Raw genomic sequence first — 12,067 nt, 5'->3', positions numbered from 1 at the left:
TAATTAGTTTTTTAAAATAAAAATGTAAAAAAGCTATAATTAATATTCATTAATTGCATAAGTCCAGTAAAAAATGTATTTAAATGAGATAAACTATAATTACATTTTGAACTATAAAATGTAATAAAATTGGAAAAAATTTTCAAAAAATGAAACAAATACTCGACAGGCAATAAAAATGTATTTGATACCAATTTATTTAAAATATATATTTTTTATTCAGATAATATTTCAATACGTTTTATTTAGATGAATTTATATTTAAATTAGAACTAATATTTTCATATAAAAATAATATAATGTTGAAGCTAAGTACTTTTTTTTAAATAAGTTATTAGAATAAATAATTCCAATAAAAGGTTTTGTTAAAATGTAGTTAATCGTTCAGAAGTTATAAACAATAATAAGTTAATACTGTTGATTTATTTAAAATATATATATTATAATTTAATTATATAAATTTTAGCTATGAAAAAGTAAACTGAGACAATAACCCATTTTGTTTAGTTTTTTCTAAACTGACATATTTATGTCTATAAACGTGGTGTAATGTGGAATTAAGTGCACTAATATTTACTAAATATCTAGCTGCTGTAGAGCTGAGATGTATTGGTTTTACAATAATGTGTTTTGTTTGGTCAATTGTCCGTTTGTCAATTACTCTTATATAAGAAAAACAACGAAAGCAATTAATCTCAACCTTATAATATTAATAATGAAAGTCATTTATCAATAACTAAACAAAAATATTATAGAAAATATGAACAAACGAAATTAATTATTTATGACTTTCATTCCCATTCCCCATTTTTTAGTGATAAATAAAAGTGAACTTGTATAATAAGCTCCTTGGACCAATCAAATACTAGCACACAGAATAATAATTAATATTATAGTTAAATAGAAATTAATTAATTTGCAAATAATGAAATCACAAATAATACCAAACACATTTTATTACATTAGATAATATTGGTCTAAAAACTGTTTAATTTCACTATTTAAGAATTATAGAAAATGTTATTAAGTAGTCAAAAATATAAAATATAATTACTATAAATAAATTTAATTTACACTTAACATTATTATTGTATACTCATTTTTGGAGATTTATTATTTTTCTAGTCATAATTCATAACAATTCGCGTCAGACACCCTATACCCCTTCTGTCTGTCTATAAATCGTTATATTCTGTAGTTTTTAACAGTTTAACTCTATTTAGGTCCCAAAAATGTGGGTGACCATCTAACTTAAGAAACTCATTTTCTCTGAAATGTATGCCAAGTAGAGTAATTTTCATTCAACGATTGAGATTGAATTTTATTTAATAATACATAGACACTTCACAATTATGTAGGTATAAAATAAGTACATAATCAATAACAAGTCAAGGAAAATTCATAAAGCCCTTTAAAGTTTGGTGGCATCTATTTCAGCCACCATCTACAGGACTTATATTTTAAAGTAACATTGATGTTGCCTTAAACAAAAATGTTACAAATAACTAGTAGAAAGGCAATAGTATTCTAAATGAACGTTTTAGTGAAAAAAATAGTTCTGCCCATTTAGGGTATTTTTACAAGACGTCGTGGTCTGCATATATGTCACAGTATGGATAATTTCCGAACCATAAAGGCCACTAACACATTTAAAGGGTTATTTAAATGTTTAATCTTCCAAAAAAATTCAACAATCAAACAAAATTTGATCTAGGTATGATCAAACGCGGTGATATGGTGAATGGTTAAGAAATTATAATATTCCACATGGATGTGACCCTATATACTACCGATAAATTTCAGAATCCATCAGTGACATTCAGTGTAATACAGCTTCTTATAATTTATGTTTTTTTATTTATTTTGCAACAGAAAAAGAAACATTTGTGATATTATTGTTAAGGAAAAATATTTAAATTATTTTTTTAATTGTTAGAAATGCTTGTTGTAGCAATGACTAAATGTTATACCAGATTAAAGTCTGAACCAAGATGTGATTCATGAAAAATGAATTCAGGTGATACTTTTTTAATCAGTAAACCATACCGGAAAAATTAAGTAGCAATAAAAAAAAAGCCAAGTTAAAATGTTAAATAAAAACTATGTTTGCGAGTCGCCTGCACAATGTTGTCTGATCAGTTCCAAGTTTAAAATTGTCATTTCAGTATGTTATAATAATAACAATCGTTTTAATATAATAGTTTCATTGCCGACAACAGTACACATTTTGTACTTTGTCCTTATAATAAATAAGAAAAAAAAAATGAAGCAGAAAAGGGATATTATTTCCATTGTCTATAAGAAAGAGGAAGATAGGTGTAAAGAAAAAAAAAAACCCCTATAAACATAATTTATAGTTATAGCTGTGTAATGATAATAATAAAAAAAAAATTATAAATGACGTTTACATGTGTGTATAGGTGGTGGTAATATATATAATTTCAATATATTATATAAAATAATATATTACTTTAGTTGCAAAAAACATCCATAAAGATACTCAATAAAAAAATGTATGTATAAACATTAATAGAAAAAAAAAGAAAATAAAACAATACATTTTGGGTTGGAACTGTTAGCTTCTTCATAAAAAAAAGTGCATCCGAAATGAGCGTAAATAGTATATATATATATATTTATTCAATAACATAGAAAAAAAAGCAAAAAATTAATTTTAGAAAAAGGCAGGGAGGGTGGGAGATTTTTTTAAAAATCAATTTGTTTTTTTTAAATTATTGTTTCAAATTTTCACTTTGGTTATTAATAATTATACACATTGATTTTGTATTATTTAATTATTACTCCTTATTATAAAAATCAACCATGACTCGATAATAATTTCTAAGATAATATATACTATATATACTTTACAATTACAATTTTTTGTTTATGTACACAAACGTAATATTTTTTTTTTAATACTTTACAGAGAAAAAAAAATGAATTGATATTAACAAATAAATGAGTTATTAAAAAAAATATATATATAATAATTTTAGTCTCGTATCATTATCATTTCCGTACATATATGTGTATATATATATATAAATATATTTTACAAAACATGTCGTTCACGGACGAGAAAAAAAACTAGAAAGAAATTACACATTATGCCTAACCGTTTATTATTAACACGCCCTTCTTAAACACGTTTCCATATTTTTATAAATATATATATATACATATATATTGTTATAATATTATAAACCTTAAAAAATAAATTTGACAGTACTTTTAAAAAGAAAAAAAAACAAACAAATAAAAAATTGTCAACGAAGGACAATACACGATTATTATAAATATAAATATCATATTATTTTTAAACATTAATTATTACTTTATTATATATATTTTTTTTGTTTTTTTTTTTTTTATAATAATAAATAAAAAATATATATATATATTATGTAAAATAACCCTGTGTTTACTTCCATGTAAAGAGAGAAAAAAAATATATAAATAAAACACTACCCGGAGTCTAGGGAGGCCAATGACTAAAAAAAAAAAAAAAACAAAAAAAAATGTCTAATGATCTAATATTATCTCACTAGGGATTTTTCGAAACTTGAATCTTTATATATCTAGAAAAAAAAGATAAATGAATAAGTATAAAAAAAATATTCAATTAAATGTATTCACTCTAGTTATACGTAGGAAAAAAAAATACATACCACATATTTATATCATGTATACAATAGAGTACACATTCTATCGGCTTTTGTTGTCAAACGCGGATAGTGCAGCAATAGTGTCGTTTCTTCTGTAGTACAGCAAGTAAGGCATGCACGGCGGCTTGGGTTGGTATACTTCTTTGTCGGTGACGAAGCGAACAGACGCGTCGTCGAATCGCAACCATCGACCAAGCGCCACATAGAACACGTCGGCAAAATAGTGACCCTTAGTTGCTTCTTTTCCGTCATGGTAAACCACTGGAAAAACAAAATAAAAAATTACATAAAATTATAAATCGGTTCTTAGAAGTTAAAGATTTTTAGTCTTGTAAAAAAAAAAAAAAAAAATTTAGTATTTATCTATATGGTTTTGCATTTAATCTATAGAAAAATCTAAATGCATCTAAAAAGGATGGATCTTATTACAAGACTATATTTTCAAAGACGCAGTTGATAACTATAAATATTAGATTAAGAACAAATCTGTGAATTAATCTAAAGATAATTTACAAAAGTCTGTTCAAAATAATATCAAGGCGAAGAAGTTTTCAAAATAATTTAAAACAAAAATGTACTAGCATCCCCTTTTGAATAATTCATCGTTGAAAATATTCAATACACATCAGCTGAAAATAATATACCCGTTCCTTGCACACCCACATAATAAAGTAAATCATATGAGCCGGCTTAAATAAAATGGGGTAGTTAAGAAAGACGATAAATTTACCGATAGTTTACAAAAAAATTATTTTGTTTAATATAATGTTGTCTTTCTTACGATAGACAATCATAAACTTTTAAAAAATGTACTAGCATCCCCTTTTGAATAATTCATTGTTGAAAATATTCAATACACATCAGCTGAAGTAATATACCCGTTTTTTGCACACCTGCATAACAAGGTACGTTATACGGGCCGGCTTAAATAAAACGGGGTAGTCAAGATGATTGTTTTTCATTTAATGATTTCTTTGCAAGTTGTACTGCTCTAATCGACCAACATCAAAACATCATCCAAGTTGCAAAAGTATATTTTGTCCGTTACATGATTTGTTCTTATAGTATAAATTTAATGTTAAATTACAAAAATGACTTTTGGTCCGCCTTTACAAAAAAACATCTTTCTTATGAATGACAACCATAAACTTTTTAAATATATTACAAAAATGTACTAGCATCCCCTTTTAAATAATTCATCGTTGAAATATTCAATACACATCAGCTCAAGATAGTATACCCATTCTTTGCACACCCACATAACAAGATATATTATACAGGCCGGCTTAAATAAAATGGGGTTGTTAATAGATGTTTACTGTAAGAACTCTGCTATGCAGATTGCTTTTTAATCGTCAGTCTTTTTTACGACAATTATCATAAGATAACTATGACAAAATTTGCCATATACTTGTATGGGTGATTTTTAAATAATTAATTCTAAAAAAGACGTGACAACTAACTTCTTCTTCCACATCTTTCTTACTTATAACAATAAAATTTAAAAAAATGTATTAGCATCCCCTTTTGGATAATTCATTGTTGAAAATATTCAATACACATCAGCTGAAAATAATATACCCGTTCTTTGCACACCCACATAACAAAGTAAGTCATATAAGCCGGCTTAAATAAAACGGGGTAATTAAGAAAAACGAAAAATTTACCGATAGCTTACAAAACAAAATATTCTAATTTAGGCTTACCTATACAAAATAATGTTGTCTTTCTTCCAATTGACAATCAATAAACTTAAAAGTACACTTAAAAAAAATGTATTAGCATCCCCTTTTGGATAATTCATTGTTGAAAATATTCAATACACATCAGCTCATGATAATATACCCATTTATTGCACACCCACATAACAAGGTACATTATATGGGCCGGCTTAAATAAAATGGGGTTTTTAATAGTTATTTTAATACTAAGACATCATTTATTGATGTGACAAACCCAAACTGAACTACTTCTAAGTAAAACTAATAGCAATGAAAAATTTAACTAATAAATTAAAAATTATACTAAAATATGGAAATGGTCACATCACATACAAAATAATAATTAAATCTAATTAACGACAAATAATGTATTCGTACCTGCGAAAAGTTTATATTGACGGGTCTTCATACTATTCTTAGAGTTCTTTGAAATCAGTTCTGTAAATAAAATAAAATTAGAGAAAAACATACTACTTAATACATTTATAGAACTGCTAGAATTTAGCGTTAAATAGTTAGTTTCGACAACAACTAACATGTAAACTAATTTTTAACGGAATATAAATTGTACGACTCGACACTAAGCGTTCGAACAGCGAATGTTTCTGAACGCTACTCTTAGGAGTCAACTTAATATACCCAATATTTTTTGCCAAATCATATCAACCGGACAGATTCGATTAGAAAAAACAATGGAGTTTAACTGAGAAAACAGATATGATCACTTACTTGGTTCGATTTTGAGATCGACCGAGAACTCTACGTTTTTCACAATTTTTGTCATTTTCTGTTGTTTGTATTCAAAACATTTCAGATGCAACAACAAAACATACGGCAGTTCGTCAATAGTGACCTGTTGGTAAGCGTCCACTTCGCGGTTGGTCTTGGGACAAGTGAACCCTTCGAGAGTGTCTTTAGTGACGAGCATGTCCAATGCTTCGCGTACAGATTTCGCTTTCTGTAAAATGGTATTTAGTATGAAAAAAATTATTAATTTTATAATCATTTGAATATTACTTCAATGTCTAGTTTAAGCGTGAAGAAAGGCTCTATATTTTCAGTCGGTTCGCTTTCGCCGTTTTTCACGGTACGCGTACGCAATTGTCCGCGAAATATTTCTGACAAGGGCGTTTTTTCTAGCACTGTTCGCCTGGTCACCATTTTGTGTTTTCCGTTGACTTCCTAAGGGGGTTGACGATAAAACAATGTTATACTATAAAATCTCGACACGAATATATTTTTTTTCCACTCACTTTCCATTCATTATTGTTGTCAACGCTCTCGGCTTCGGAAAACGTTTCTCCGTTGCTTATATTAGATTTGCTCAATTTGATAAGCTATAAGTAAAATTTTAGTCAATAAGTTATTCTAAAGAGAACGGGAAAAAAAACTTACGTCTATCATTTCGTCATTAATGCCGTTGAGAAGATAACTCATAAATTCTTCGGCGTCTTCTTGACGGCCTTCTTCGAAAGCTGGAAGTATTTTGTAGACATAGCTAGGTTCGAATGCCGATCCAACATCGGGTGTTTCATGAGTGGCTACCGAAGTAGCTTGTCGTTGTTGTTGGGTAGTTCTGCCGTTTTTAATACTTAATTGTTGGAATTCTCCAACAAATTGAACACTGTCATGCATAACGGATGATTAGAAATGTTTAAATCAAATTTGACTAATAGCTATTTTTAATGTTGCAAGTTAAAATTTAGTAGATATGAAAACGTCAAATCTGACGACAACTCACATGCTTTCTAGAATTGGCGTGGATGACTTTTGAGATAAGCGACTATTTCTATTCTTCAATTTAAACTGAACGCTTTTCATGAGATTGAAAAACGGGGGACAGGTTAACAATGCTTGAAGCGTTGCATTTATATAGCAACGCGTGTTGCGATTAATGAGGCCGCGAGGTTGTAGATGAACAGTCTTGTGATCCAAATTGTAAACGGATAGAAATTCTACATGAAATGTTAAGAAACGAGATTGTCAAATATTATTAATCTCACTAACTAACGTGAAGACAACAACTTACCACCTAATCTCTGTATGTGCGATGAGTTGTCGTCGATACTAGACAAAGAATTGCTGCTTGAAGGCCTGGGCTTAGGTTGTGTCGATTTTTGATTGGCCTGCGCAACAAATACTGAAGACCTAATTGTAGTTGGATTGTCGGGTACACTCCTTGTCGGCATCACAATATTTTCCGTGTTACTGGCGGCAGCGGCCGGCTGGCTACTGCCATGCAATGTAAAAACTTTATTGTTGCTTGTATTTGGGGAACCGGAAAAGAGTCCTGCCCACGTCTTAGCCACCGGTTTGACGGGCTCGGTTTCAACGACTTCGGGTTTGTCCAAAGGAACAGGAACTGAAGAGGTAACCTTGTTTTGATTGGCTTCTGTTTCTTCTTTGATCGCAACAACCGGACAACATTCTTCAATTTTTTTGGCTTCTTTTTGACTTTCTTGAACCAAGTTTGACGGGCCGTTAGTTGTTGGCTCTTTCTTCTTTTTGTTTTTAGTAGACGCTGGAAGGTCTTTGACTTTTTCAGTCGTTGCGTCAGCGACAGTTGTTATTTCTACGTCGGCAGCCGGTTCTTTAACGACAATATTGTGTTGAACTTCCTCAAGAGGTTCTACCACAGGCTGTTTGGTGTCTAAATTGTCTGGGATTTTAATATGATCTAATTGTTGGCTGATGATTATCTCTTCATTTTGAGGTGGTGGGGGCGGTACTGAAGACAACACTTGAGAATCCACCGTCGTTTCGTCGACAACGTTTTCCGGTACTTGAGGGTATATATTATGTACAGACGGCGGTATCGGGTTCACGTTGGATTTGCACGATTCGACTAGAAGCGGTTGTTGAGGTACTTGACCGCCGGGAGGGGAGTGAAACATGGGCGGACCTGGCGGTGGCGGATACGGATTGTACATGCCTGGATGCGGGTGAGTGTACATCGGATAAGTCGGGTGCCCATGATGTGGCAAATACAGAGGACTGTTTTGTGAATAATAATAATGATGAGGTTGCGGCACGGCGATGTACGTCGGCGGCGACTGATAGTTGGCCATTTCTATGTTTTCTGGGTGCCGATATCCCATATCATTGTTCCGTTTGACATTGGGTGGAGGAGGAATGCCCTTGCCGTTCCTGGACACATTTGGCCGTCTATGATTTGGATCCATAGGTGGTTCGGGTCCTGGATACATTGGTTGTTGGTACGGTGACATTGGTGAAGGAACATATCCCTGTAAAGGTGGTGGTACGTTGCCCATATATACCGGAGGATTGGGCACCATTTGGTAGACCGGTTGCGGAGGTCCGGGTACAAAATTTCCACCATTCATTATCACCTGGTTGTCGGTTTCGGCATCACCATTAACTGTCGGATGACCACTATCTGTTCAACACACGCAGCAAACACAAAGTCAAAACAGAAAATCTAAAAACACATGGCTGGTCCTTACCATATTCGTCGGCCGCTGTATTCCAATCGGATATATGTGTGATGTTGCCCACTTCGCTGACGACGTCCGGTGGTGGTAGCGGTTCCTGTTGTTGCTGGGAACCACGAAACGTCCACGGGAAATCGGGGTGTTTGGATCCGTCTTGTCCTGATACCCAACACTCGTTACGGGCAGAATATAACAAGTGCAGCAATCGGCCCCGTTCCATGTCATTGATATCCGTGAAGTCTAGGAACTCGAACTCCTGGAAACGGAAATTGATTAACATTTTTCTTCACAGAAATAATGACATAGATTTATACAGATTGTAAAATAAACGTTAACAACAAAACTGAAGTTACGGTGTAATTTTCTATATTCTGAAAATCACTCTTAGCACAGTGAAAATCTACTGTCAGAAAATCGTTTCCTTTTTGGAATTATCAAAACGGTAACTCCAACAAAAGGATTAATCAATTTATCACTTTTGTAACGCTCATAAGTAAAGTAGTTGATTACGAATAGCTGACTCAAATGTGGAATAAATAACTCATGGATTTGCATTGATTAATCTCTATTATGAAATAAAAACCAATCGGTAGAATTAGGAAAGTCACTTTTTTGTTTATTAATAAGTTCATCTCCGCGTATAAATCTATAATTGGCGCTAGATGCCTAATAACATAACTAAAATTATGTACCAGTTGCCAATTACGAGTCATTATTGTTTATCTATCTCATTGAGTAAATGAAAATAAAAAGTGATCCCAATAATCTAAATAGTTTTGTTTTTGGTAGAAAATAAATAAATGTTGAAAAATAATATGTAAAATGTCATTTTCATTATTCTGTCTATTCTCATTTTGTTTGAGCAAAGGACGACTGTCTGAAAATCATTTCCTTGTCGGAATTATCAAAACGGCAACTCCAACAAAAGGATTATTCAATTTACCACTTTTGTAACGCTCATAAGTAAAGCAGTTGATTACAAATAGCTGACTCAAATGTGGAAAAATAACTCATGCATTTACATTGATTAATCTCTATTAAGAAAAAAAAAACTAAACAATAGAATTAGGCAAGTAACATTTTATTTATTAATACGTTTACCTCCGCATATAAATCTATAACTGAAGCTGGACGCCTAATAAAATAACTATAATTATGTACCCTCTGCCAATTACGAGTCATTATTGTTTGTCTATCTAATTGAATAAATAAAAATAAAAACTGATCTCGATAATCTACAATAGTTTTGTTTTTGGTAAAAAATAACCAAATGTTGGAAAATAATATGTATAATGTTATTTTCATTATTCTGTCCATTCTCATTTTGTTTGAGCAAAGAACGACTGTCTGAAAATCTTTTACCATTTGGTCGTATCAAAACGATACACCAACAAGAGTAAATACTTTATTTACCACTTTTGTAACGCTAATAATAAATTTACAATTACTATCAGCTGACTCAAATGTGGATTATAACAGACCTAATTATTAAAAACCAGCAACAAATTACTAAAATACATTTAAAGGTATTTTTTTCTTAATATTTCAATCAATCAACAATCCTATTGTATTGTTAAACATTTAATTATGTTAGCAAGTAGAGTCTAAAATAGCTAAGCAGGTATAAAATAGGCAAATATTTAACGTAAATAGAAAACTCAAGGACACAAAACGACCAGCCAAATATTGTATCAGCAGGTATGAAGTTTTTTTCAAATATTTAAGCGATAAGTATGCCGTCTAATGCCAGTGATAGGATTTTGGAATGTTGGAACCAAAAAAAACGACGTTATCCGTCGTCTCGTTGAACAAGTCATCTCGACAGACAGTGGACAAAAAATACCGTACGTCAAAGCGTATTTTCCAAAGGCACGTACGTTGATGACGGGAGCGTAATGGCCAAAGGGTTGGCAGTAACGATATGGAAAACGGCCGGTGTGACATGTTCTTGACATTTCACAGCGTGCCCTTTGAATGAAACACATCAGCGCATAGGAATTTGTTACTTTTTTTGTAACCAATCCAATTACGGACCGTCCCTACCGCAATAATACACAACATACATAACCTCAAAAAGTCAAAAACAACAATAATAATGACAAAGTTACTGCAAAAAGCCAGCCGCCGGGTCCGGCTCGACCACGCACCGACCGTCCGGTTTCTGTGTGGACGCCATATGTTCGTCCCCCCCGTTAGCGGCCGCCGTCCGGGGAAAACCGATACGCGGCGGCCGACCGGGAAAACAAAACGAACATGGGCTCGTCGAGCGCACGCAACCGGAGGAGCTCCGGGCAGGCCCGTATCGTTAAGGGCCTGCCGGCGCCGCGAATACGGACACCACGTGTGTGCGGCGTTTCGACAACCACACGGCCGTCCGCCGGCGCGCTCAGGCCGTTTGCCCGTCGTTTGGCGACCACGACGTACCTGTGTTGTAGTGTTGTCCATGTCGGCGGCGTCGGTGGTCCGGTACGACGATTTGCACTATCATTCCATGACTGGCGTATCACAATCGGTCGGCAGCGGCGTGTAGACGGTCGTTGGACGGGACGTTTGTGCGCGAGACGTGTAAACTCTGCACGGGACGAAACATTGCAAGAGAACGGCACGAGAGAAACGGAGTGTGTGTGTGTGCGTGCGGCGAACGGGCAAGTGAGGTGCGAAGCGCTGGCGGACGAACGGAGAGAACGCGAGGCGAGGCGGAGTGGCGCGGAAAAAAACTTCTGTTATATATATATATTATATTATGCGGGTATGTGAAAAAAAAAAAATAAACCGTACGTATCGGCGGCGGCCGCGGTGTTGTTGTCGTGTGTGTGTAGGGAAATGTCTGCGTGAGTGTGCCCTTTTGGTCGTTCCGTAGTCGCCGCCCGTCTGCCGCGGTGCGTGTGTTGGTGCGACTGTCAGCCGTTCTCGGCGACGGCCGACGGATCGCGGCATCCCATTGGACGAGTCGACGGGCCTTGGCCACCGGCGGCCAATCGCCGGCGCCGTCACGTTGGACGGCCCGCAAAGGTCGTCTTGGAGTAGAAAACCACGTGACACCACAAAGCAGTAATGAATAATTGTATACTTGTGTTGTATGTTTTGTGCAAAACGCCGGTTCTCTCGATTTTCAAATTCCGGCGTTCGCCGCAAATCCTGTCCACGTTGGACACTGCCGGTGGCGGCATTATTGTTGTTCGGCCTACAGCAGTAACAGCAGCAGCAGCTGTCGCCGGACGACCGA

General features: G+C 33.8%; 1 protein-coding gene across 1 annotated transcript; it reads right to left on the bottom strand.

Annotated features, from left to right (window-relative positions):
* Positions 1 to 3,405: 3,405 nt before the first annotated feature.
* LOC126839314 (ubiquitin carboxyl-terminal hydrolase 10) lies at positions 3,406 to 11,586 on the bottom strand. The gene is made up of 11 exons (XM_050574580.1): positions 11,266 to 11,586; positions 8,854 to 9,097; positions 7,419 to 8,786; positions 7,131 to 7,344; positions 6,785 to 7,013; positions 6,643 to 6,726; positions 6,407 to 6,571; positions 6,119 to 6,347; positions 5,768 to 5,827; positions 3,672 to 3,929; positions 3,406 to 3,581 (listed from the first exon to the last, which is right to left on the bottom strand). The coding sequence occupies exons 1-10, from the start codon at positions 11,284 to 11,286 to the stop codon at positions 3,709 to 3,711; spliced, it is 2,835 nt and encodes a 944-aa protein (XP_050430537.1). The 5' UTR covers positions 11,287 to 11,586; the 3' UTR covers positions 3,406 to 3,581; positions 3,672 to 3,708.
* Between the last annotated feature and the right edge of the window lie 481 nt (positions 11,587 to 12,067).

This window comes from Adelges cooleyi, unplaced genomic scaffold, assembly GCF_023614345.1.
Source record: "Adelges cooleyi isolate 19-005CV unplaced genomic scaffold, UGA_ACOO_1.1 ACOO_flye_CR_arks_rails_tigmint_CR_PRNA_108, whole genome shotgun sequence".
Lineage (NCBI taxonomy): Eukaryota > Metazoa > Arthropoda > Insecta > Hemiptera > Adelgidae > Adelges > Adelges cooleyi.
The sequence above is the reverse complement of the archived record's forward strand: the minus strand, read 5'-3'. Positions and strand labels throughout refer to the sequence as shown.

Coding starts and splice junctions, on each gene's coding strand:
- LOC126839314 (XM_050574580.1), bottom strand. CDS start 11,286: ATGGACAACACTACAACACAG. Junction 7,345..7,418: donor GCACATACAGAGATTAGGTG/GTAAGTTGTTGT, acceptor CATTTCATGTAG/AATTTCTATCCGTTTACAAT. Junction 6,727..6,784: donor TTAATGACGAAATGATAGAC/GTAAGTTTTTTT, acceptor TTTTACTTATAG/CTTATCAAATTGAGCAAATC.